Source organism: Grus americana, chromosome 17 (assembly GCF_028858705.1).
Source record: "Grus americana isolate bGruAme1 chromosome 17, bGruAme1.mat, whole genome shotgun sequence".
NCBI lineage: Eukaryota > Metazoa > Chordata > Aves > Gruiformes > Gruidae > Grus > Grus americana.
Genome location: NC_072868.1, coordinates 10,056,403 through 10,082,262, shown reverse-complemented (window position 1 = coordinate 10,082,262; position 25,860 = coordinate 10,056,403). Strand labels below are relative to the sequence as shown.

Genomic DNA, 25,860 nt, shown 5'->3' with positions numbered 1-25,860 from the left:
GGCTGTGTCTGGCTGTGGTGGAGCTGCCCTGGCCCTGAGCATCGCTCGCACCCACGAACGTTGGGAGCGTTTTGTTCTTTTCTTTCTCTCCTGGTGACACCCATCCCATGGCATATCCGAATGTTTCTCGTCGATGCCAGTTATTAGTGCATAAGTGTATTTTGGGGAAAAAAAGAAAATGGAAAAAAAAAAAAGAATTTTCAATTTATCACTTGTAACCATATATATAAATATATAAATATATATATTAAAAAGTGTTTATTTGCAAAAAATAAAATTGTTTTAACAGTAAACTATCTTATAATAAACTCCCGATTTGTGACGATCTGTTCTTTTGTTAATCATTGACAAATCCTCAGTTGGAGAGTACTGTAACAGCAGCTCTTAACAGCCACGCCGCCGAGCACCGCGGAGGGGTAACTTGATGTACTGTATGTATTAAAAACAGCTGTATCGAATAAATGTTTATTGATTTTTTATTATTACTATTATCATCGTTATTTTGCAGTTCAGTGGGAGGGTTTGATGCAGGATGGGCCAGGTTTGTCCTTCATCCATGTGTAGCTGGTGGTGGCCGAGGAAACCTTGTGGGACGGCCCAGCCTGGTGCTGGGGATGGAGCCCACAGTCTCCCCAAAACCAGCCTGGGGAGCGCTGGGGTGAAGACCGGTGATGCTTCCCACAGCCAGCAGTCCCCGGTGCCCACAGCCTGATGCCCAGCTGCCCCCTCTCCCATGGCAAAATTCCCCCCAAGGCTGCCCCCGCCCTGCCCGTCCTCCCATTAGCAGCACCCAGCGTCTCCCAGCACCAGCGGCCGCATCCAGCACGGGACCTCTCCTCCCTGGGAGCTCTGCGGGACCCGGCGCAACCCCGGCCACCCCAGCGTGGGAATAAATCCTCTTCCGCTTCCTAATGTCTGTTTTGGCACCGAACCCAAATAAACACCAGATTTAGGCCGATCTCCTTGTTGCTGACCGTTAACCCTGTGTTTCCTGGCGGGTGGGCTCTGCTCCCCGAGGGCGTGATGGGGACCGCAGGAGCGATGCTTGCCTCGGCCCCCCCAAACAGTACCTACCCATGTCCACTCGCACCCGAATCACCCACCTGCACCCCACAGCACCCACCCATGCCCACAGCACCCACCTGCACCTTGCAGCACCCATCTGCACCGCACAACAACCACCCCTACCCAAATCACCCACCTGCACCCCACAGCACCCACCTGCACCCCAAAGCACCCACCTACACTCCACAGCACCCATCTGCACCCCACAACACCCACCCATGCCCACAACACCCACCCACGCCCACAGCACCCACCTGCACCCCACAGCACCCACTCGTGCCCAAAGCACACACCTGCACCCCACAGCACTCCCCCATGCCCCACACCACCCACCTGCACCCCACAGCACCCACCCGTGCCCACACCACCCACTCACACTCCACAGCACCCACTCGTGCCCAAAGCACACACCTGCACCCCACAGCGCTCCCGCATACCCCACGGCACCCACCTGCACCCCACAACACCCACTCATACCCACACCACCCACCTGCACCCCACACCACCCACCCGTGCCCCACACCACCCACCTGCACCCCACACCACCCACCCGCCACCCATGCCCCACAGCACCCACCCGTGCCCACACCACCCACCCACGCCCCACAGCACCCCTCTCCCCCCACTCCCACCCTCCCACGCACCCCCCCACGCCCCACGCCGTCCCTTCCCCATCCCCGCACTACAAGTCCCGGGGAGCCAAGCGGCAGCACCGCCCCCGCCGCTTCCCCGCCCGCCCGGTCCTGCCTCTCCCCGGCAGCACCATGGCCGCGGCCCCGGTGGCCGAGGGGGCTCCGGCGGAGCCGCACGACAGGTAAGGACCCTCATCCTTCCCCGTTACAACCATTCCCGGGACGGGACCGGCACCGCAACGCCCCGGAGCCGCTGGGAACCGGCGGCTCCGGGGCGTTGCGGTGCCGGTCCCGTCCCACGATGCCACTTCCGCGAGTGGGGCCTCCCCGATCCCATCACTCCTTCCTTTTTTCCCAAGAAAACCCTTTGCCTTTTCCCTTTGCGATGGATGCTTCGCAGTGTGCATCATCAGGGAACCATTTATCCGATATTTTTTTCCAAATTGGGCTTATTTCTTGTTTGGGGTTTTTTTTTTTCTTCCCTCTTTTTTTTTTTTTTCGTTTTTGTTGGGTTTTGCCTTAATTTTGCAGCCGATCAACTGCAGCGAGCATGGCATATGCGTCGCCTCCGGCGAGCACGAGGTGCCGGTGGCGCAGGGAAAGCTACGTTTGCTACCCAAAAAAAACCACGCGAGGTGGAGGGGTTTTTTCCCCCCCACACTCAGATTTTCTCTCTTTTCCACTCCCTTTTCCAGTGCAATGTTCAGGTATAGAGGAGCGTGACCGCTCCCAAACACCAAATACCCTGGAATTGGCTCCGGAGCATCACCAGAACGCTGCTGATGCGGCAAACCCGGCTATAGGGATGCGAGCATCCCTGGTTATAGGGTACCGGTACTCGGGCGTCCCCGCGGTATCAACCGACTCCAGTTCCGCCTGATGCAGAGCAAAACCAGCCCGCGTGTTTCGGCAGCTAAATACGGAGCCGGCAGCTGCCTGCGATGGCGTTGCCTTTGCCCTTCCTGTGAGTCAGCGGCGAGTAGCAGGGAGGCTGAGGATGAGCAGGGGAGGAAGGAGCCGCCCCGAGTAACGCTGGCCAGGCGGGAGATGAGTAACCGGGTTGTATAAACCGAGCCCCTTCCACCACGGAGCGAGCCGCCGGTTAGGCTGACCGCACGATTCCCATTGCCCTCGCTCTGTAAAAATAGCAGCAAGATAATTGGGTTTGAAGAGGGAAATGTTTGTCCTTTTGTCGTTAGGAATCAGAGTCCTTAACAGAGCTGGAAGAGAGCGTGCGTGCGCGTGTGTGTTTGCGTGTGTGTGTGTGTGTGTGTAGCTGCCCAGGGATGCTCCGTCCTGCTCCAGGGTGGCTCTGGCAGGGTGGCGGCAGAGCTTGGCGCGAGGCTGGGGAAAGTGCCATGAGTGTGCAGGAGGGGCACGGCGCGGGCACGGCTCGGTGGCAGCAGGGTGGCAGGAGGGTCCCTTCATCCCTCGGGCAGGTCCCTCCATCGCGACGCGTAGGGCATCCCGAAGCCTTTCCTTGTGCGCTCCCCGCACGAAACTCGTCCTCTGGCCTGGCTCGCTCGCAGGGTGGTGGGATCGGCCCCTGTCTCACCCTGCTCCCTGCACAGGGGTTCCTGGTGCAGGTCCCCGGGGTTTTGCACCAGGCTGTTGCAGTGCAACCGCTTTTGGCTTAAGTTAAAGATGCCGTAGGACAAGAAGGGCCCAGCTCAGGGCCGGCCTGTGCAGGTCAGGCCCAACAAAGACCACGCTCAAAGATGAAGGGAAGTATTTTTGGCATCCACGCGCCCATGGATGCTGCTCGCAGGGGTGGGAGCTGGGAGAGGGACCCTCTCCCGCGGGACCAGGCACCCCTCCGCTGTGGGTTTGGTGTGTCCTGAGCTTTTACATGGATCCAGTGACAATATTTGGGTTACAGCGACCAAACCAGGGAAAGCCACGTGCAATTTGGCTTTGGTCCTTAAACCCCAAGGAAAACCCACTGAGCAGCTTTCCATCACTGGAAGGAAAAGGGGACCCCAGCCGTCACAGGCTCTGCTCTTTCTCCCAATTTTAAGTCCAGCTCCTGGAGGCTGCGATTACAGAGGAGGCACTTCTGCTTAAAAATCATCTAGAAGAAGAAAAAAGTCCAAAACCCAGGAGTTTCAGCCTGTGCAAGAGCTCAGAAACCAGGAAGGGAATTGGGAAGCAGAGGCGATTTGGGGGTGAGCGTGTGCCGGGAGGAAGGCTCGGTTGCTGCCGGGGTCCAGAGCCAGCGTGGGGGATTCCCGTCCCACCTGGGAGCCCGGCTGGGATGTTGGGTGAGCCGCCGGGAGAGTTGGTCCTGTCTCTTGATTTTAAACAAAGGCAGGAAAAAACGCACCGGGGAGCGTGCGATAAGGAACAATGTCGCCTTGGCGAGGGCGAGGGCTCCTCACCGCCAAGTTCCTTGTCCCTTTTCTTTTTCGCTTCTTTAATGAGAAAGAATAGAAATTGCTGCGGAAGAGAATTTTATTTTTAAACTTCTGAAACAGCTTTTATGGAGAAAGGGGAGTCCGTGCTGAAATCACAGGATGGGAAAGGTTCCTTTGATCATCGCTCACTGTTGTTGCTGTGGCTCGAGCTGGGGACAGGTTACCTCTGAAACCCTCCCGTCCCCATCCTGCTCCTCCTGCAGCCCCTGCTCGGGGACCAGCCCCTTGTCCCTGGCTTCCAGCAGTCTTGTGGTCACTCCAGATGTGTTTCGGGGTGATGCTGTCCTCTGCGGGTCCTGTCATCGGACCTGAGCAGGAGGGGGCTGATGCAGCCGTTCCCGGTGACCCCCGTGTTCCGTGGGGATGCAGCGTGTGTCCCCCCACCTCTGGCACAGCCCCTGTGCTTTGGGGAGGAGGAGGAAGGGGTCTTCTCCCCGCCTCTGGCCCCATCTCCGCTTGATGCTAAGTGCGGGGGGAGCATCTTCCCCGTACCCCCTCGGAGGTGGGTGCGCTGAAGCCGAGCTCTCGTCTGGCCGTGCTGGCGTGGGCTGGGGGCTCATTCGGTGACGGCAGGACCTCGCCCGCTGCTGCCTGCCTGGCGTTCCTGTGTCACCTCCGCTACCTCCTCACTTTCTCAGCAGCCAAGCGCTGCTCTGCCCCGCTCCCTGTGCTCCAGAGACGGCCGGGGCCCCTTCTCCCGTGGTGCCCAGCCGTCTCCCACCCCTTGCTGGGCGTCCTGCCCTTCAGCTGTTGCCTGGCTTCCCCCAAGGGCCGCTCGGCACTGGGTGCCCGGGCTCCCTGCCCTCCCTGGCGAGGCTGGCGCCGGGAGAGGAGCCGAAATGGCCGGGGGGGCAGCAGGCAGCTGGCAGGGGGAAGGCTGAGAGAGCAGATTGCAGGGCCGGAGCAGCCAGCGGGACGTTATTCTTAGCCGCCCGCAGCCCTGGGGTGTTGAGTTTCACCCACTTGTTTACTCCGGGGCCGAGGGGACTGCGAGGGGCAGCTCTTCCCCGGGGAGCTGAGCGCCGAGGGGGCTCATAGCCGGACCTCCCGCCGCAGGGAGCTACGGGAGAGCGATGAGTCCCGCACTGACAGCCCCGGCACAGCCAGCAGCACCCTGGCCCCGAGCCCCAGCTGGCCCCATCGGCAGCAAGCGGGGTGCTGGGTGGGTACCCCCTCCATCCCTGCCCCGGGGCCGTCCCCTCCTGCCCCCCTGCAACCCCCTCCCCACCGGTACCGGGAGCTCACTGGTGCTCACGGCCGCGCACTTACCGGGCGGGCGGCAGAGCTGCCCTCCCCGCTGCCCCGGCGAGCCCCCAATGTCCGAGGCAGCGGAGCGAGCCCCGGTCCCAGGGAGCAGAGGCACGGGGGGGGCCAGTGTTTATTGCCTGTGCAGGGGGGCGGTGAGAGGAGGTGTCACTTTGCCCACCCGACCCCCCCGCTTTTTCTTTAATCAAGCCAGTGCTATTAATATCAGGTAATGAACGTAATCTCTAGGTTAAGCTATCCTCTTATGCGTGCTGACCGCTCCACAGCTCCCAGCAAAAGACACTCCCCCGGCCGCGCTCTTCTCTCCTTCCTCCATCTTCCCGTCCCAAGCCCCTCGGATCTGCTGGGGGGGCTCCGGGTTGCCTCGGCCCCTGGGGACCCCACAGTCCCCGTGGCGGGGGGGACGCCTCCGTGCATGGCTCCTTGCACCGGGGCTCGCCCAGGGAGCCCCGCTGGCACGGCCGCCCTCTCGCCACGGTAGCACCGGGAGGTTGGGGGACAGGAGCCGAAGCGTGGGCAGGGACAGGGGTGAGCAGCCTCTGCCCGGCATCACCTCCTGCTCCGCGGCGGGGTGGAGATGAGCAGTCCCCCGACCTTCTCCAGCGTCCGCATATCAGGCTGCTGGGCCCTCGGGCCGGATGGCGGGTGAGTTCCTCCTTTGCTTGGGTTTCGGGTGGGTTTTTACTTTTTTCACCTGTTTGCTTTCAGTCCTTGCTTGCTGGAGCGAACCCTTGGTGGCCCCGGTTCCCGTCCCACGGTCCTGGTGCCCAGCTCCTGCCTGGCTGAGGGCTGCGAAAGCACCGGCAACAGCTGGGGGAAAGATCAGCTTCCCACGGGATGCAGGATGAAGCCAGCCCGGCGCCGTACAGCAGGCTGCAGGGACCTTGGCGGGTGGATTTGGAGGGGCGGGCGCTGGTCAGTGTGTTGTTCACGGGGTGTGGGGCCAAGGACGAGCTCTCCTGTTTGCTTGAGGGTTCAGGTTTGGGGCTTTGGCATTTTACCTTGCTGGCTGCGGGGGCTGTTGGGACCTGCTGCCTTTGCCCTCCCAGCACAGATCCGGGATGGTTGGGGGTCTCGCGGGGCAGCGGGATGCAGAGAGCCTTGGCACGGAGGGCACAGGGATGGGGATGGGAGCGGCAGTGGGGAAGGGAGAGGGGTGCCCCTCTCACCCCAGTAAACCGCTGCTTGGGATATGTGGGAGCAAACGGCTTCCTTGATTTGTGCCAGCACGTCTGCGGGGCTGGAGAGCCCTTTCGGGGAGCAGACCCCACCGCCGGGCATCCCCGCGGGGTCAGGCTTCCTCCTGGCAGAGGGAGACTCCAGCGAGGATGCACCGGCTACAGGGAAGGCAAAGTGTCCCCAAAAGCTGGGGACAGTCTGTGGAGAGCTGGTGGCAGCCGAGTCCTCCAGGAAGGCTTTGCAGGAGGGGAGTTACCAAGCCCAGCGCGATGTTTCCTTTCATATTTGCCTTGTTGCTGCATCAAGTTGCCAAAACCCAGGGGGTACGCTCTGCTCGGGAAGGCAGGGGAGGCTCTGCATGGGACAAGGACTGTCCTTCGGTTAGAGCAATGGCATTAACTTCAGCTATAAATAGAGAGTCCCCTTCCTCCGGGGGCTTTGCCTCGCACGTAGGGGCATTGCACGGGCTTTGTCGCTGCTGCGGGGAATGTTTAAAAAGTGATGGGAAGAAATAGCCAAGCGAGGTAGCTGGGAGATGGCTGGGATCAGCCCTTCCTCGGGAGGAGAGGAGAGTCCCTTCCTGGCAAAGGCAGCGGAAAACATCTACAAAACTTGAAGTGTAACATTAGGAGAAAATGCATGACCTTTGTAGAACTCCAGACGAGTCCCACAGCCCTCCCCACGGCTGTGCTTATCTGAGATAAATCACGGGAAACATCGATTTAAGACGTGTAGAATATCTACTGCTTGTGTAGATACAGAGAGAGAATTCTGTATCTATAGATATCTATAGATAGAGACTTTAGGTGAAAGTCCAGAGGTACTTGGATGAGAGGAGGCAAAGCAGGCCAACTCTTGGAACAGGATTAAAATGCTGCATCCAAGAGCAGCCCCGGGCGTGCAGGGGGGGACAGATCTGCTTCTCCCCAAGGGCCGTCCCTGCGCCGTCCTGTCCCTTCGTCCCGCGGTGATGCCCCAGCACGGAGCTGCTGGGTGGGTCCCCTCTGTGCCAGCACCCTTGGTGTGCTGCGGGCACCCTGGGGAGCGGCGGGGTGACACACGGAGAAGCGGGATGTCCCCTGTGACCGCAGCCTGTAATTCTGGGCAGAGCCAGAGCCGTCGGGGTGCTAACCTCCTCGTCCCTGCCCGGAGCTGGGTTATGTTGACGCCAATCGAGGGTGCTGGTAGCAGACCTTGCAGAGGTCAGCCTCTCGTTCAGGCTCCGAAAACCAGAATTTTGCCCAACTTGGAGTCACTTCGGGCATCGTGGCCTCGGTCAGCATCGCAGCACGTAGATCGTGATGTCAGTGTCTGCAGGCTGAAGTTGGCACAGGGGAGCTTGGTGCTGCGTTACACCAAAGAGGAGAGCATCCCAAAATGCTCACCGGCTGCACGGAGACCGGTGTGCATCCCCAGAGGAAAACCTTGGCGGCAGCGCCGGCGGCACGGCTCTCAAGTAACCGCAGTCCCGGGAGAGGGGCTGGGATGCAGATGAAAGGAACCGTTTTATTTTCTGGTAAACAGCTGTGGTTTTGTCATCTCTGCTTTTATCAAGCCAAAATGACTTTGTTTATGCACCAGCGTCGTTGGCTGATGTCAGCCCCGCTCTGGGAATAGTGCACGGTGGCTAATCGCTGCTGCAACATCACTGGTGGGAGAGGAGACCGAAATATCCCGTCTGGGTTTGCTTCTCCTCCCTCTCTGATGGAAGGAACCGTCTTTGCGTGGAAAGAAACCCCAGAAGGCTTTCCCGGCAGGTCTCACCTCCTGACGTTGCTTTTTAAAAGTGATGGTTGGGGTTTTTATGGCTCCTGGGTGAGCCGGAGTCCGGTGGTGCTTGATGCTGGCCGTGCGTGCCGATGGGCTCGTGCAAGGGATGGGGTGTTGGTGGCTTGAGGCTCTTCTGGAGGGACTCTGTAGGTGCACACTTGTAGGGTCGGCATCGGTGTGAGATGTCCTGGCGCAGGGGCAGGAGCTGCAGCCTGCCTTTTGCTAGCAGGGGTTCAGCAAAGCCAGGGAAATCGGTGTCTCCTTGGCCGCTCCACAGGGATGTGCCGGTGCAGGAGGTAGGGGTGGCGTGCTGGGGGGATCCTGCTGCGGTCAGGGGGTTTGCCAGATCGCTTGACACACAGATGGCCGGTCTCAAATTTTGATCTTTATCTAAAATTGTTCTTAAAGGGGCTGGGGGAGGGAAGGGAATTAATCTTCATACCAAACCAGCTTAAAATCAACCCAAAATCTGTAAAGCCCTGCAGTTTAAGCCCTTTCAGTGCAAAAAATAAGAGGCAGCAAAGCCCCCCAGCTCGGCCGGGCTGTACCAAACGGTGCCGGGATTGGAGCATTCAGTGCCCGGGGCTCTCTGACCTTGCAGAGGTTTCGTTTCCAGCCTGGTCACGGCTGGGGAGAGGAGAAAGCGTGAGCAGGGAGGGAGCGCCCTTTGCACCTTCTCACAGGGAGGAGACATCCCTCCCGAGGCAGCGAAACAGTGAGCGGGGAGGAGTGGGAGCTGGTATAAATAATCCTCCCCATCCCCGTGCTGGCCAGGCAGCAGGGCTGCAGCTTATCTCCTGGCCAGAGGCCACCTATCACCTCCCAGCCGCTGCTGTCCCGCTGCCAAGCTCGAAACGGCCGGAGGATGGTTTTTTCCTCTCCCTCCCCGGGGCTGCGTCGGGAGAGGAGAGAAGAGAGAGGCATTGAGCTGCTCCGGGACTCCAGCCGTGCTCGGGGCTCGCTCAGCCCGCACGGCAAAGCGGATGCGATGGCTTGGCAGCCCCGCTGCCCGGCTCCAGCCAGCCTGCAGGCTTGTCCCCAGGGCTTTCAGGCCTAAAGGGTGGGAGAACTAGAGGTTTGGGTGGGAGTGGAGCGCTCAGAGTGGGGAGAGAAAGGGATTACGCGTGGAGGGACGAGGACGGTTGAGCTGTAGCCCGTGTTTGGCTTCCATCCCTCAGAAGGGTCCCTTGGCGTGTCAGGATGGGTTATTGCCCTCTGTAGTAACACCCCTCAGTGCTAATGAGAGCTCGCTGGAGTGTTTATTTAACGCAGACGTTCCCCATGCAGTGGGGCTGCAGGGAGTGATGCTTGCGTTGCACCTTTGCCGGGTTAAAGTCGGTCCTGTGTGAGAATTTCTCGATGTTGGCCATGGCCTGGGGTCACAGAGGCTCCAGTGCTGGTGATGCTGCTCCCCGCATCCCGTACCCATACAGCGTGGAATCCCGCCGGAGACCCCACTCCCACGCACCAGGAACACGGTCCCTTCCCCACCACCCGTAACCGAGGTCCTTCCTCTCCCCATCCCTAGCAACAGCAGTGCCGAATCCTTAGACCGGCTGTACCCTGCAGTGGGCTCCACCAAGCCACCCCGAAAGCGGACCACGAGCCAGTGCAAGTCTGAGCCACCCCTGCTGCGGACCAGCAAGAGGACCATCTACACAGCTGGCCGGCCCCCGTGGTACAATGAGCACGGGACGCAGTCCAAAGAGGCCTTCGTGATAGGTAGGCAGAGGCAGCGCGTATCCGGGCTCTGTCCCACCTCTACGCTTCACCGGTGCAGGCTAGCATGGGCAGCATTGGTGCTGCCTGCCCGGTGGCTCTCCAGATCATCTTGGAGGGATTCCTGCCCCACAGCCTCCTTGGAAACTTGAGGTTGGCCCCAGACTCCAGACCGTGAGTTGCTCAGCAGGGAGAGTCCCCGTGGTTAGTCCAGCGTTGACTGAGTGAGCTGTAGGATTGGGCAGAAGCTGAGAGCTTGCAGATGGGTGTGATGGATTATAGCAGGCACTGGGCAGACCACAATATTTGCTTGTTGTTCCTTCAACTCTTGTTGCCTGGGCTGTCACGAGTTCCAGGGATTTATCTAGGCTGGTTCTCATGCCAGCTCTCCCCTTGTTACACAACCATCTGACAAAGAGTTTCCCAGCTTTTTCTGTGCACACTGCTGGCAGTTGTGGTGCGTACCATTGGACATTTTCAAGGATAATCTCTCTCTTGCAATGCCTATCGATCTCCCTCTTTGGAGGTTCCTCCAACTTAGTGCAACTGGATGGGACCTGGGCTCTACCCTGTGGTTGGAAAGGCGGATTGTGGGGTTGGTGGCTTCACCCCCTTTTCCCTGGCAGGCCTGGGCGGAGGCAGCGCCTCTGGGAAGACCACAGTGGCCACCATGATCATTGAGGCTCTTGATGTCCCTTGGGTGGTTCTGCTGTCCATGGACTCCTTCTACAAGGTGAGGCTGCATGTTGTCCTGGCCAGGCTCATGCCCTGCCATGGCCCTTGGCATAACCCCCCGATGGGGAGATGCAATGTGGATTAAGTGACGGCCTCATGGTTTCCCCTGGCCCCTTCAGATGGCTCTCGGGGCAGGAGGAGAGGTTGCTGGGCACGGTGGTGGGGAGGGAAGGCTGCTGGTGGGGATGGCCACGTGCACTAACCCCTTCTTTGTGGGCAGGTGTTGACCAAGCAGCAGCAGGAGCAGGCAGCCAGCAATGACTTCAACTTCGACCACCCCGATGCCTTTGACTTTGACCTCATCATCGCCACCCTGAAGAAGCTGAAGCAAGGCAAGAGTGTGAAGATCCCCATCTACGATTTCACCACCCACAGCCGGAAGAAGGAATGGGTACGGGACACTGAGGGGGGCGGGACAAGGAGGGGGGACTGCCAAGACAGGAGGAGGGGTGCCGTTTGGACCCCTCTAGCCCCCGCCTTTTGCAGCAGACTCATGCAGTCACCCTTTGCTCCACGACATCTCTGAACATGTTCTCTGCCTAACCACATCGATTTTGACTCCACAGAAAACCCTATATGGCGCCAATGTGATTATCTTTGAAGGCATCATGGCATTCGCGGACAAGGAGCTCCTGAAGGTGAGGAAGGGTTTAGGGTTGGTTTCTGGCAAACCTGGCAAGCCTGAGCACTCCAGCTCCCTCTTCTGCAGCCTTAATCACAGCACAGCACAGGCAAAGAGACCCAGGTGCCCTGGGGCTCCCGTGCACTGCTGGACGGGACCCTGTCCTCCCACGGTGCTTCAGCATCAGCCCTACGAACCAGCCCTCCACCCCATGGCTAGGTGGTGGGAGATGGTGGGAGCATGCTTTCTTCTGAGGTTCAGCAGCAGGGAGATGAACTTCTCCTCCAGGTTACACCAGCTGCTGCAGCACTTGACTGTGCAGGAGAAATAGGCCTGGACTCTTGCAGCGGCGAGGAACAGCCCCTGGCAGAGGTCAAGCATTTCAGCAGAGACCTTGATCTCAGCCATTCATTCCCAGGAACCAGGAGCCAAGGGGTGACCTGGTCCCTGGCAGTGGTGGTGTGTGAACATGGCTAGAAATAGCCCACCTCCACGCTGCACACCGCAGCTTGCACGGCCAGAAGCAAAGTCTGCTGTACCTCTGCTGCGCAAAGCCAGGTGTTCCTAGGGTGGACTCATCCAGCAAAATTTTACTGGGAATTTTTTGGATACATGAAATATGCTATAGGAGAGAGTGAGCCAAGCACAAACTTAGCCAAGCTCGGTCTAGAAAGTTTCCTTCCCTGCCAAGTGAGTGCTTGGGTTGCATTTTCCTGGAGCAACGATGACCTCCAGTGGACAGCCGGGTAAATCCCCCAGGCGTTTCCTCTGAGCATCCCTGCTCTTGTCTCTGGCGGTGAAGGGCAGTGTCATGAGCTGCCCCTCTGCTTGGCTCCCCTGCAGCATTACCGAGCCAGCGCTCCTGGGTTCAGCCTGTTGGTCTGTGTCACGGGCATTAACTTCTCTTCTCTCCTCCTTGCTCTTAAATAACATCCAGCCAAGGTGCTGGGGCTGCTTAGAAGTGGAGACAGGGTTTGGAGCAGAACAGGTCTCGGGGGCCATGAGAGTAAGGGGCGCGTGGGAGCAAGGGGCTCACTGCAGCATCTGCACTGCCAGCCAGGTTCAAGTTCAGGGGCTGCAGAGGCAAAGCTCCCTCCGGGCCAGAGCAGAGCTGAGCTGAGCCGAGCTCTGTTAAACTGGCGTTGTGCTGTGCACAGGGCTCAGCGTTCTGGTTGTGGCTGGTGCAGAAAGTCGGTTCGAGTTACACACCCAACCTGGTGGGGTTTTTTCCCCTCTCCTCTCATTTCAGCTCCTTGATCTGAAGATATTTGTGGACACAGACTCGGACATCCGCTTGGTGCGTCGCCTGCGCAGGGACATCAGTGAGCGTGGCCGTGACATCGAGGGTGTCATCAAGCAGTACAATAAGTTCGTCAAGCCCGCCTTCGACCAGTACATCCAGCCCACCATGCGCCTGGCCGACATCGTTGTGCCCCGAGGTACCTGCCCAGGGCTGCCCCGAGTCTCAGTCCTGAGTGGGACCTGAGAGACCCTGTCCCTCTGCCCTCAGCTCTGCTGGCCAGTCCCACCCCCCTCCAGCTGGTGAGGACAGAAGAGTGGCTGTCCCATCCCAATGCAAAGGTCCCTCCAGCCCAGTGTCTCCCAACACTGGCCCAAAGCAGGTTCCTTGACGAAAGTCTGCACTTTTCCCTCAACCAGACTCCTACTCTACCAGCTCCTGAAGCTGAGCGATTTAAAAGCCAGAGGTGACTTCTAGATATTCAATAACAGATTACTAAATAGGAATTTAATAATAGCAGGAATGTCTCCTGCTGGATGATGCTTTGCTAGGGAAGGGGAAGCAGAGGTACGGTGTGGTTTTGAACCTAGTAGGGAGCTTGGGGAAGAGACGTGTTTCAGGCACTGCTAGCACTGTGGTCCTGACCAGGCTGTCTCTCTGGCTTTTGGTTCACTCCAGGGAGTGGAAACACAGTGGCTATCGACCTGATCGTTCAGCACGTCCACAGCCAGCTGGAAGAGGTAAGAGCTGCCTGGTCCCCGGGTGTTAATGGTGGAGTCACCCTTGCCCGTGCAGCGGTGGCATTGCAGGTAGCAGTGCTCTGGGTGCCAAGCTGGGAATGGCCTGGCTTCCCTCCGTGCTCCAGGCGTGTGAGCCACGGGGCTGTCCCCATGAACTGCCCCCAGCCCTGCTCCCTCCATTTCAGCGAAGGAGACTGCCTCGTCCCTGTGCTCTGGTTAGCGCAAGGCTCCTCTGCAAGCTGTGGTCCAGCAGCAGCTTCCTTCCCTCCCCAGGAGAGCAAGTCATCTGGGGACAACCAGCCATCCTTCAGTGATCTGTGCCCTCCCTGCCTGCAGCCCTCCCGGGGCCAGCACCACCCCAAACCCTGCAATACGTCAGCTCTCTGGCTCTGGCTTCTCCTCTGCACCCCCTTGCAGGCACTGCTGCAGTCTTTCCAGTCAGGAGCCCACTTCTCCACTTCTGCGTTGGGTGCAGCCCGTGGGTTTCCAAACCCAAAGTCTCGTCATGTTTTATGCCCAGCCTAAACCCTGATCCAGGCACATGGTCCATCACTTCCCCATCACTGGCTTTAACAAGTCGTCTTCTGTGTGTCCTGGGCCAGTCCTGACCAGTGGTTTGAGCCTGGGACCCTGTTGTGTGTTCCCTGAGCAGCACAGCCTCCTCCCGCCCCACGTTTGTAGCTTTGATGTTTAAGTTGTGGAGATGCTCAGCGCAATGTCCTGGGAGGTGGGAGCAGCGTGACCTGGAGATGGATGCACTTAAAAAAGTAAAGGGCTTCATTCCTGCGGGCCTTTCGGAGCTCCCAGATGGCAGGAGCCGCTCGGCCCCTGGACGTGAGCTGGCAGGCGATAGCACCCTGCGTCCCGCGCCTGCTCAGGAGGGACTGCTCTCAGACAAAGAGAGGTTCCTCCTCCCGGAGCACCCCGCTCTCCGCAGGGCTGCGGGCGGCAGTCGGAACCTTCCGACTGCCCGGATTTACAGCACTAAGCTCTGGCAGGTCTGGAAGTTGGTTTCTAAACCCTAGGTGACAGGAGCAAGGATCGGAGCCCCTGGCGCGGGGCTGAGGAGGGCACGAGGCCGTGGGCGCAGGCCAGGAGGGGGGAGATGGCTGTTTCTCCCAGCCCCTGGGATCTGGCCAGGAAAGCTCGTGGGTGGATGCTGCAGCGAGCAAACGTGGCAGCTCCTCCCCAGGGCGCTGCCGAGAGCCAGGCAAGGGGTTGGCTGGGGCGGGGGGCTTTCATTTACCTGGGGAGGGGAAGAAGGGGAAAAGGCTACATGTGAATGCAGGAAAATATTCCTATTTTTCCTTTTCTTTTATCTTGAAACGACCCTGGTGTTGACAATGCTTAATACCGGTTGCATTGTGTCTTTGTGTTGCTGCCGCAGCGTGAACTCAGTGTCAGGTAAGAGCCCCTAACTCTGTCCTGTCTGTGCAGCCCGAGGCATTTCCAATGCCAGGTACTGCTTGGCCTAACCCTGACCTGCAGTCGAGCCCGACAGCTCACGTAACGCACGGCCTCGTCACGCTCGAAGCTGACGAAAGGCCGCCTTGTCCTTGGCTTTGGGACCAGCAGGGACAGGGCTGTTCCCCAGGGATGTATTCGTCCGGCTTGAGCGCAGACCCCTGAAGCTGGAGCAGGGCCAGGTTTGTTAGCTGGGGACCCCCGATCTCTGCAAGAGGGGAGGCTTTGCGTCCTGGGATTCTCTCTTATTTCCCTTCATCCTTCAAAATGAACAGTCGTTCAGAGCCACTCTCCATCCCTGATGATTAAAAATCATTAACCATCATTAAATATCAATTATTAGATTAACCAAAGGGGCTTGAGGGTGGTGGGAGCCCTGGATCCCTCGCCGCTTGCAGAGGCTCTCAGCTGCAAGCCTGGTGGCACCGGGAGGAGCGTAGCAGCTTCGGCCTGGCCGGGCGTACCCGCTTTCCTGCGGTATCTAAAGACTACAAGCAACTACTTGGGGAGCAAAAAATACTTATGCCCTAATCCAGCAGGATTTCTAATTTCTCAGTATCTGCAGTTGGATGCTATAAAGTATACGTTGATTTACTTAACCTCTTCAGCATGTGGATCCAGATGGGACTGTAGCGTGCTCGCTTCCATTAAGCTGCCAGCTAGTTTCCAGGTATTTTTGTAGGAAGCAGAGGGGATGCATTATTGCCGATGGATTTCCATTTAGATCTCCATCATTGTATGGAGACACTTAACTCAAGTAACCCTAACATTTGGCATACAAAAAGCTTTTAAAATACCTAAGATGAACAGAAAAAGACTCTGCTTTACTGATTTCTGCTTAAGCCATTCATTTCCCAGACTAGGCAACTGGATGTTATATTTTATTTCTGTTTGCTTGTTTAACACCATGGGGCCTGACATTTCCATACAGACATCGCAGTGCCAGGCGTAACCTTCCCTGTGTGTCTGGAGGTCCAGGTGGGATGGTGCTCTTTAGCATAGAGAGAAGTCTGTTGCTTTAAAAAATTGCAGGAGTAACATTAGGGAATAGACTGATGTGTGTGTGTATGTTGGTATACATGCCCATAGGTATGTGTGTATATATACAGATATAAAATTTCCTTTCTCTCCAGGGATTTTCTTCTTTAATCAAAGTGGCACTCTGTACAGGTGATCTTTTTGTGCAACTCAAAAATCAAATATTTAATAATACGTCAAGAAAGTGTGATGATAACATGTTTGGAAAGGTAACTCTGACCTCCAGAAATAACTCCATGATAACTACAGCCACCAACATTTTTATGTTCATTTAAGGCTCATGGTTTCCATTTATGCCTTTGCCAGAAATTCCAGAAAAAATTCCCTGCAAAACAATCTGTTTACACTGCTGGAGTGCCAGTGCTTTTACTGCTGCTGCAGTTTCCCATCAGCTCCTCTGCAGCTCTGCGCTCGCAAGAGGAGCAAGGTGGATGGAGAGACGCACGTCAAGTGAGATGTGCTTGGCAAATATGGGGCTTTTCATCTAAAACAATTCCCAATCCTCTTGTCTTGAATGGCTTCATCTAAATGTCACGGTTGTTGTTTGGATGTCACCACCTTTTGGCGGCCGTGGGGACGCAGCGAGACCTTTGTAGCTGGTAGAATAAAACCTGGATGCTTAGATCTGGCCCCAGTCCGAGGTACTTCTCTGGTCCTTGTGCTCCAGGCTGGCCCCGGGCTGCCTCTCCTGACCCAGAGGGTGGCTGGGACAGGCGGGCAATGCCTCTCCCCAATTCTCAGCTGATCAAATGAGTGAATTCTGAGGAGTTTAAGGAAAGCGGTGCCATTCCCTGGACCTGCAAGCCTTGTTTTCCTTCTGTAACTGCTGGCTGCTGAGGAGGATCTTTTCCTTCCTCTGTTCCCTCAGAGCACAGGTCAGACCTTAGCATCCTTGCAGTTGGGATGTTTCTTGTCCAGCTTCCCACATGTTTAACCGTGCATGTGCTGGAGATGTAATTACGTACGGGCACTCCCTTTCCATCCATGCCCAGGTGAGTATTTGTCCCCGAGCCCAGCGGCAGGACCCGGCCCGGTGACCCAAGCCTGCCGAGGCACAGTGCCTCAGCCCAACCTGTTTTCCATCCCTTCCGCCGCGCTATTTCAGCACCCAGCCCCGCTCTCGGAGCCAGTGCTCTTTTCAGCCGATTCCCCTCGCCAATCAATATTCCCCACCCCCAAGGTCTCGATCAACTTGGCATGCCCTTTGCCAATTGTGTCTTTAAATATCAACCCGTGGCACAGTTTAATAGCCCTTGTTTGAAATGTCAGCCGTGAAAGCCAGCTGCTGTACGTGTTTGAAATGCCTTGACTGCATTAGCTCCTTTGTAGCTGGATGTCTCTTGTCTGCTTCCTGCTTGATAGCATGCTCAACAAAGAGCTGAGGATGTTCCCTGAAGCCTTCCTGAGAGATGGTCACCCCTTTCTCTCTCTCTCTCTTTCTTTCTTTCTTCTTCTCCTTTTTTTTTTTTTTTTCCTTTAAAGCTTTTGTTCTGGGGGGGAAAAAATAAGTTTCCAAAGTGAGACGTTTTCTTGACGTGCTCGTGGCTGCCTGTCTGAATTTTCCATTGCGGTCCTGCCTGGCAGGGGGAGGGACAGGAAGCCTTGCTCTCACAGGCAGGCTGCCCACAGTTTGTGGCGGCAGAGACCCGCTCCCTCCGTCTGTCCCGCAGGGCTGGGCAAGAGGTTCCACCGCCGGCAACACGGCTGTAGCGGGGCGGCTGCCAGAGGGGCTGAGCTGCTCCCTCTGCAGCCCCTCTCCGAGGGATGGTGATCCCAGGGCAGGTCCAGGTTGACTCGGGGGAAGGAAGGTCTTCCCGGCTGGCGGCGATATTCAGGTCAGAGCCGAGTTTCTCCCTGTGTTCCCAGACCTCTTGGCTTTCCAGGCTCTCCAAGGCTTGGGCAGGTCCTCTGTCCAGTGTGCCCGGAGATGGGCACCCCTGTGAGCCCACAAGCAGTTTGCGTGGGTGCAGTGTAGGTCGGATGAAGGTTTTGCAAGCTTGGCCTTGAGCACCTGCGCTTGCTCTGGGATTGCAGCAGAGACCCGGGCGAGGGCTGGGCATTTCCCTCCGGGATCCGAGAACTGCAGCGGATGGTGCAGTGTGGTACCACTTGTACAGAGATGTGACAGTGTCCCTGCTGTGACTCTGGGGTGGTGAGAGTGGATGGAGCTTTGCTGCCATGGGGCCAGGAGTGGAGCCGGTGCCGTGAAGAGCAGCCGTGACATGACTTGGTCACCAAGAGAGGAGCACTGTGGTCTGTACAGCAATGGCACAGGCACCGGGCAGGTCCAAGAGCCATAGGATCAATTAGGGCTTTTTTTTCCCCCCCTTTGACTAATGACAGTGCTTTTTCCTTTGTTTCATGTCATGTTTGTCCCTCTCCCCTTAAACTTTCATGTTTCCTGTCTTGTCTCCCCTGAACATCCCTCCCGCCTGGTGACCAGAGGAAGCTGCGCTGGGATATGTGAGGAGACAAACACTAACAGCAGTGTTTTGGTTGTGACGGGGAACGGGGGCGAGGGCTGCGCAGTGTGAACCGCGTTACTAACCCGGGCAGACAGCTCACAAGGTCCTGCTTTGCTGGGGCTGTGCAGGGGAAACTGGGATAGAGGAACTTGAGAGACCATCTTTAATGTGATCCCAAAAATGGGACCTGCCGCTGTCCCCCTAGAAAGCACCGTGGGGACCCCCACAGCACTAAGTGGCTTCCCTGGGCTGTTGGGGACAGGGGCCCAAGCAGGGTTGCATCCAGACCTCCCCGTCCCTGCACTGAGCACAAGCCCCTGTGCGGGTGTCACAGGAAGGTGTGGAAAGCTCGGTGACAAAACACTGACAGCGTTTCCCCAGGGGCTGTTGACAGCTCGGGGTGCAGAGGAGGTGTTCCCAGGCACATGGGGCTGCTCTCGGGGGTAGGAGCACTCACTGGCGTCTGCAGCGGGGCAGCAGGAGCCAGGTCACACCGCATCTCACCTGCAGCACCGCAGAGACCAAGGCAGGAGAGGGGCTGCCCATCCCGCTGGCATGGCAGGATGCTGTGACATGGACCTGGCAGTGATGGAGGGGAGAGGTCCCCGTGGCAAGCTCAGGCATGTGCCCCTGGGTGGGCTGTGGTGGGTGGGAGACAGCCCTCTGGGCTACGACCCCTACAGCTCCTCTGGTTTGGGGGACAGCAGTTTGTCACCCTAGCAAACCCAGCTGGGGCCATGAGTTGGTGTGTGGCTCTGTGCTGGGGGGCTGATCTCCTGCGCCCCCCTAGCAGCAGGCAGCCCCTGTGCAGGCACCAGCATCCCCCAAAGGCAGGGCTTAGGTCCTCACCTGCCGCGTGGGTCTGCATCCCTGGGGCCAGGAGGGGTTTAGGCAGGGCTGGATGGCGACTCTGCCCCCATGTTCTGTCCCTGGGCCAGGTCTGGCAGGAGGAAGGAAGGTGGGCTGCGGGGGCAGAGCTGCTGGGTGCTGCCAGCAGCACAGCCCTGGCGCGGGAGCATCTCTGAAGGCAGCTAACCCGAGTTGTGGTGACTAACAGAGTGAGCTCGCTTCACTGACGGCAGGTCCAGGGCCTTGAGGGCTGCTTGTCCCAAAGAGGCGGTGGGGTCTGCGGGCAGCAGGACCGTGCTGGGCTTGGCCCCAACCCAGCCGGGTTCTGCCAGCAGCGGGCAAGCCTGCGATGGGAGCACAGCCCATCCCACGCGCTCTGCACAGCCACGAGCTGTCTCGGCTCTCAGGAGCTTTCCCTGCGTAAGGGCTTTTTGCTGCTACGCAGGACCGGAGCTGGCAAAAGCAAGAAGGAGCCCTTAAGTACCCACAGGCCTTGGGAATGTCTCGTTTGGTGTTGGTCAGCCAAGACCAGGAGATGGCTATGTGGATGGAGGCCTCAAGTCATCTAGCCCTGCCCTCCTCCATTCCTACCCAGCCATCTTCTCTGTCTTCTTCTCTGCTTGTGTGCCTCTGTGTGTGTGTGTGCAATTAATCCAGGTTTCTGCTTGATTTGAAATCTTAATCACCTGGTGCTTTCATTTGTTTGCTCTCTTCTCCTCCTCCCCAACATCTCTCTGACCGGGATGCAGCTGCTGGCACGTGTGTGATCTGACGTGTGGCTTTCGGACCCCAGCCCTCCTCCCAGACAAAGTCACTTGTCCATCCTGTCCACCCTTGTGGAAGCCAAATAGATGTAACCTTCATCTCATTACTGCCGCTCTTAAAGAGAGAGGTGACTAATGGGGCTCCATTGTGCACTTCCCCATGAATGGTGTTCCCTTGATCCAAGAATAGCTCCCAATCCTATTAGTTATGTGGAGATGAGTCACACAAAGCCAGTCCTGTCCAGCCATAAAGTCTTGAAGCTGCTCCCAATTTGGTGTCGATCTGCCTATCCTTGAATGGGCCAGGCGCTCTCTGAAATAGTCTCATTGCAGCCTGGCTCTGCAGCCCTGGCCGGGTGGCACAGCCATCCCTGTGACGCTGCCCTGGCTGATTGACCTGGCTGCCTGTCCTGTTCTCGGTGACATCTGGCACTTGTTTTGTAGGACAGAGACAACCACAGCGGCTCTTCCTCACCCCATGAGTTCAGGGTTCACCACCAGATCAGACTCCTGAGCAGGAGAAGTTTTGATTTTATTTTCCATTTTCTTCTCAACCAGTGGAAACCAAGGTGGGCCAACCATGAGTCGGCTGCCCAGCAGGAAGGGCAGGTCCTTGGGCTGCGAGGTCCCCCTGGCTCCACTGCCTGCCCACTGCCTGCCGCGTTGGTGGGAGCAGGTCCCTTTGCCATCGCGGGGTCCAGGCAGGGCTGGCCGCTCGTTCAGCTCGGCTGCATGGCCTTGGTCTGCGTTTGCAGTGTGAGATGACATCTGGGAGGATGGCTCCGGCCATGTGCTGTGCTCCAGCCTTCGGGCAGCTTTGCCTGGAGAACTTCTGACCATGTGTTTGGTTTTCAGGGCCGCCCTGGCCTCTGCCCACCAGTGCCACCCCCTTCCTCAGACCCTCAGTGTGCTGAAGAGCACCCCTCAGGTGAGGGGCATGCACACCATCATCAGGTAAAGCCCCTGCCACCGCGGCCTCCTGGGGCGGGATGAGGCTTGGCTGCCAGCTGGGGCGGGCTTGGCTTGCTTTGGACCCCCGAATCCCACTTGTGCCCTGTCCTCGCGACTTGAGGGCGTAGGACAGGATAGATGGTGGTAGACCCTGTGTACAGGAGCTGTGCTGGGAGCGCTCCGTGGTCTTGCCAACAATTTTTCTGCCTTTCACCTTAAAACTGCCCCTGCAATTCCAGGCTCAGCTGGTGGACCCCATGCAAACAAGATGCTGACAGCCAGACAGGGGCAGGGGCTGCCCTTCTCCACGCAGCCTCTGACCTCTGCATCTCCCGGGGCAGATTTTGGTCTGCAGCTTACGTTGCCTTTCCCTCCTGTCTAGAAACAAGGAGACCAGCAGGGACGAGTTCATTTTCTACTCCAAGAGGCTGATGCGGTTGCTGATTGAGCACGCGCTCTCCTTGCTCCCGTTCCAGGTGGGTTCAGGGCTGTAACTGGGAGGGTGGGCAGCAGGCACGGTGTTTCCGATTCCTGATCCATAACTGCCAGGGATCTGGGACAGTCCTGGTGCTGCTCCTTCAGCCTTCCTTCTAGGTTAAAAAGGGACATGACTCCCCTAGGCTGTGGACAACTCTTTGTCCAGCCTCAGTTTCCAAGGGGCCAGACCATGCCGCAGCTGGCTGGCTCCCTGGTACCAGGGCTCCTCCGAGAGCCATGTCAGAGCCCCTGGTAATGCTTCTCACGTGGTTTTTGTAGAGTTGCACAGTCCAGACCCCTCAGGGACAGGACTATGAAGGGAGGACATACAGCGGGAAGCAAGTAAGTGGAAGCAAAAGGTACTTACTATTCAACCCTGCCCCACGGGGTTGCACTGAAAGCCCTGTGGATGCAGGGGAAGGACACCCTGGCTTCTTGGGGCTTCCATCAGGCTTGGGTTCCGTGCCCGCTGTCATGAGTACGATGCCCTGTATCGTCAGGACAGGCAGCAGGTCGGCGGCCAGGGGTGCCATCAGCAATGTCACTGTGCCGCTGTTGCCCTCCCACTGAGGGAGGCAGCCTGAACTGGGCCAGCACAACCCTCTTGGAAGGGATGTGCTTTGGGGTTGCCCATTAGAGTCCCCAGTTGTTGAGGCCCAATGCCATACTGGGGTGGTGTGCACCTCCTGCACCATGCCTTCTTCCCTTCACCCTGGCTGTGTGCTGCAGATCACCGGGGTGTCTATCCTGCGAGCGGGCGAGACCATGGAGCCAGCGCTGCGAGCAGTGTGCAAGGACGTCCGCATCGGGACCATCCTCATCCAGACCAACTGCAACACGGGCGAGCCGGAGGTAAAGCCTGGGGCTGCTGAGGGCATCTCCTGGTGTTAGCCTGCATGCAGGGGGTGATTCGGGTGTTTCCTGAGAGCTCTTCAGAGATCTGAGAGTTGATCGTGGCGGGGGGTGAGTGCTTAGGAAGCGAGTGCTTCGAAAGCTTCTGAAGTGTGCTTTGCCAGCACGTTTGTGCACGCAGGGGCTGGTTTGCTGTCCAAGTGTTGCACCTGGCTCCAAGCTGACAACTGGGGTCCCAGAGATCGAGATGCATAAAAGATCCTTGACCCCTCTAAAAGAAAGGCTTGGGTTGCTCCATTCGCCTTCAGCCTCTAAGCTGATCTCTCTTCCCTCTGCCCAGCTCCACTATCTGCGGCTGCCGAAGGACATCAGTGAAGACCACGTCATCCTGATGGACTGCACGGTCTCCACGGGCGCAGCGGCCATGATGGCAGTGCGGGTGCTGCTGGTACGGAGGATGTCGGGCGTGCTGCAGAAGGCGGGTGGTTTGCCCCTGAGTAATCCACAAAACACCAGCCGCAGCCATGCTGAGGAGCCTTGCGCTGAAATGAGGGTGTCCTGGGAGCCAGCACAAGCTGGAGTGACTCTGTAACCAGGCGCTGACAGTCACCCCTTCCTTGTGTGGTAACAGCCTGGATTTAGTTGGTTTCTTGGTCCTGTGCCCAGTAACCCCAGTAACCCCAGCTGGACACAGAGAGGGGAGGGGAGAAAGTGGCTCCAGGAAGGCCCTTGAGAGCCCCAAATGGCACTCCCTGGAGGCATGGGCCATAACCTGCCGTAGATACCCTTACCCCAAGCTGTGTCTCTGCCTTTCTGTAGGATCATGATGTCCCAGAAGACAAGATCTTTCTCCTCTCCCTGCTTATGGCGGAGATGGGCGTCCACTCAGTCGCCTATGCTTTCCCTCGAGTGAAGATCATCACCACAGCTGTGGACAAGAAGGTGAATGACCTTTTCCGGATAATCCCCGGCATCGGTAAGTATGTGGGGAGGAATGACCTGGGGTATTTTCGGTGCTTCTAGCCCGCTCACCAGAAGCCCAGGTTGTCAGCAGCAGCTTAGGTCTGGCCTTATTTTACCTGGGTACCCACTGCCTCTCCTGGGTCCTGCTGCCACGTGAGTGCTGGGATCAACATGCACGTTCTGAGAGCTGTCAGGCAGCCATAACCTCATTGGCAGGAGTCGTTCCATGTGCCATGAGCCTCCTCCAGCCTCAGGTGAAGCTGGGCTGGGACAACTGGAGCAAACCCGTGCCCACCTCATTCCCTAAGCTGCCACCTTAAACAAGCTCATCCAGAACAAGCTCACTGTGTTCTTCTGTCCTCACCTCTGCTGTGCCAGGAAACACCCCTGCCACCGGGTGCTAAAACAACCTCCGGGCTGCTCCAGTTTTGCTGCTGCATGATTTTTTGGTGCCGTTCAAGCTGTTGGATAAACCTGCTTTTGTTTCCTTGCCTGCTGGGACGAGGGCAGGCTGGAGGACGGGTCCCAGGGCTCCCTGCAGAGCTGCACTGTGACTGCGTCTCTCTCTTTCCCCCTGCAGGGAACTTTGGCGATCGGTACTTCGGGACGGACGCTCCTCCCGACTGGAGCGACGATGAAGATGCTCTTAGCACTTAGCTGGATGTGGAGATGCCACTGGCGACAGGCAGCTTCAGCACCTTAACCCCTCTGTCCATTGCAGATTTCTCCTTCCTCCTCACCATGCATAGATATTTTTTTCAAATCTTACATTGGAAATCTAGGGCATATTTTTTCAAAGAAACACAAATCCTAGTTTGACTTTGTGGACAGTTGCGTGTCCCAGCATAGAGCGGAGTTAATTTATTTTAATTTAAATATTTGCCTATATAACTTATGGAGATATTTTGTAAAGAAAAATAATAAATTTTTTCTCTGGTTTTCTTGAATGGAGCCGTTCTTTATCACACCCCAGGGGTGCCCAGAAGGATTCGTGACCCTTCGGGACCGCTGGCCTGGGAGGAGAGATGCCACGAGTGGCAGTGGGAGGTCAAGTCCCTGCTGTTGAGGAGCAGGCTGAGCCTGCAGCCGTGGAGCGGTTCTTACAGCTCTGTGTGCTGGGTACAGGCAGCTGGTGGTTGTTTCGGGTGAACCCTGAAGCTCTTACACCCCAGGGAGAGCCTGCCCCTACGGGATGCGCTCACTCTGTCTCATGCTACTGAGGTAGAAGCTCAGCTCAGATCACGTCACGCTTTAGCTCAAGACGTACCGAGCCCCTCTTTCAGTTCAGCAGCCGAAGTGAAACACGACTCACCCGAACACCAGCTTGCTCTTGCTGAATCAGAGCTGCTCAAGACACGGTGAGGAGCAGGTCTCGTAACGGTCTCCAGGAAGCCGTTAGCAGGCCAGAATAACCTCAGCGGAAGGGGAGCCGGCCAGCCCCACGACGTGGATTTAGTCAGAGGTGGTTGTGACCCCTGTGGCTGAACACAGAGCATTTTCCTTTCCTGCATGATTCAAAGTACCAATGCAACATCCTTGTGCTGGAGATAAATGGGCCAAGAGGAGCAAACCTTACCCCTCAGCTGGGCATCCCTGGCTCGGAGCCGGCTCCTGAGGGGTTAGGCAAGGCGGGCAGGCACTGCCGGCAGCGAGGGGAGTGGGGCCAGGAGGGGGATGTTCTGCCAGGCCCTTGCCAAAATGGAGAGTCGCCTGGTGATAGCTCAGTGTGGGCTCAGGTGTGATGAGCCTGAAATAACTGCCACCGCTCTGCAGCATGTTGTATAAATTCTCGACTAAATTTAAAAGAAAACACACGCCCGAGTTCGTGCAAGCGCTCGGCGAAAGCATCAGCCCTCGGCTTGAAAGCTACGCTCAGAGCCAGCACTGACACTTGATTAGTGTCTGCTAAAAATAGCTCCTTGCGTAGGTGGAAGGAGAGCTCATAAGCACAAACGCAGGAGGATAGACAGACACAGGGGTTTTTGGCTGGGGCAGCAGGTGAACAGCGGTGGGACAAGGGACAGCAGCATCACCAGGCCCATGGAGGAGCATGTCTGCACCCGGAGTCCTTCCTCTGGGCTGCAGCACAGGAGCTCAGTGCTGGAGGAGCCCATTATCTTCTTTCTAGATGACGCTCAGCCCCATGAATGAATGCCGCTGTCATCCTTCATGGATAAAGCTCCGGCAGACCTTGTCTGAGCAGTGCCATTGGCCTCCTTGAGGGAAGTAAAACCATGTGTAGGTCTTGAGCAGGTTTTGCCCCCAGGGTCCACCATTGGGGTGAAGACCCCCACAACACTTCTCCTTCTTCTCCCCCATCATCCTTCATCCCAATCCACACATCTAAACTCCTTGACACATCGTGTACGCAGCCTTGCTGTGCCTCTGGTAACAGCCCTCAATGGGTAACACGTAGGAAGTGGCCCAGGGAGATATGTAGATGGAGAAGCATTGGGTGCAATGGGGCTATGACCCACCATGTAGAGCATCAGAGGGTGTCCTGCACCCATGGTCCATCCCATGGGCCCAATAAGCCTGTGACTGGCATAGACATCAGCTGTAGGATACTCAGCCATGAGATGGGAAGATAAAAATTGGGGTGTGAAGGCTGTGGGGAGGAGGAGGCATCACCAGAGCCACAGATCACATCTTGTT

At 57.5% G+C, this 25,860-nt stretch overlaps 1 protein-coding gene and 1 long non-coding RNA gene across 4 annotated transcripts; one reads left to right on the top strand and one right to left on the bottom strand.

The window, feature by feature from the left end:
- The first annotated feature begins 1,802 nt into the window (after positions 1 to 1,802).
- Positions 1,803 to 24,152, top strand: UCKL1 (uridine-cytidine kinase 1 like 1). 3 transcript variants are annotated; one of them, XM_054845511.1, is made up of 15 exons: positions 1,803 to 1,879; positions 9,855 to 10,048; positions 10,672 to 10,778; positions 11,001 to 11,171; positions 11,347 to 11,418; positions 12,652 to 12,841; positions 13,321 to 13,382; positions 18,328 to 18,347; positions 20,818 to 20,916; positions 21,296 to 21,389; positions 21,670 to 21,732; positions 22,120 to 22,242; positions 22,583 to 22,690; positions 23,062 to 23,218; positions 23,786 to 24,152. In XM_054845511.1, exons 1-15 carry the CDS (start codon positions 1,830 to 1,832, stop codon positions 23,860 to 23,862), a joined length of 1,587 nt encoding a protein of 528 aa, XP_054701486.1. In that variant the 5' UTR covers positions 1,803 to 1,829; the 3' UTR covers positions 23,863 to 24,152. The 3 variants fall into 3 exon arrangements, with proteins under 3 accessions (XP_054701486.1, XP_054701482.1, XP_054701483.1); XM_054845507.1 differs by lacking the exon at positions 1,803 to 1,879 and adding an exon at positions 5,568 to 6,022; XM_054845508.1 differs by lacking the exons at positions 1,803 to 1,879; positions 18,328 to 18,347 and adding exons at positions 5,568 to 6,022; positions 14,770 to 14,786.
- On the bottom strand, positions 4,135 to 5,466 carry LOC129214211 (uncharacterized). The gene is made up of 2 exons (XR_008579627.1): positions 5,381 to 5,466; positions 4,135 to 5,171 (listed from the first exon to the last, which is right to left on the bottom strand). It is a non-coding gene; the product is annotated as an uncharacterized LOC129214211 (long non-coding RNA).
- Positions 24,153 to 25,860: the final 1,708 nt, after the last annotated feature.

Excerpts from the sequence above, each read along its gene's own strand:
- UCKL1 (XM_054845507.1), top strand. The coding sequence starts at position 5,955 with ATGAGCAGTCCCCCGACCTTCTCCAGCGTCCGCATATCAGGCTGCTGG. Across the intron at positions 22,243-22,582 it reads GCAACACGGGCGAGCCGGAG|CTCCACTATCTGCGGCTGCC; the intron begins GTAAAGCCTGGG and ends CCCTCTGCCCAG. Across the intron at positions 23,219-23,785 it reads CCGGATAATCCCCGGCATCG|GGAACTTTGGCGATCGGTAC; the intron begins GTAAGTATGTGG and ends TTCCCCCTGCAG.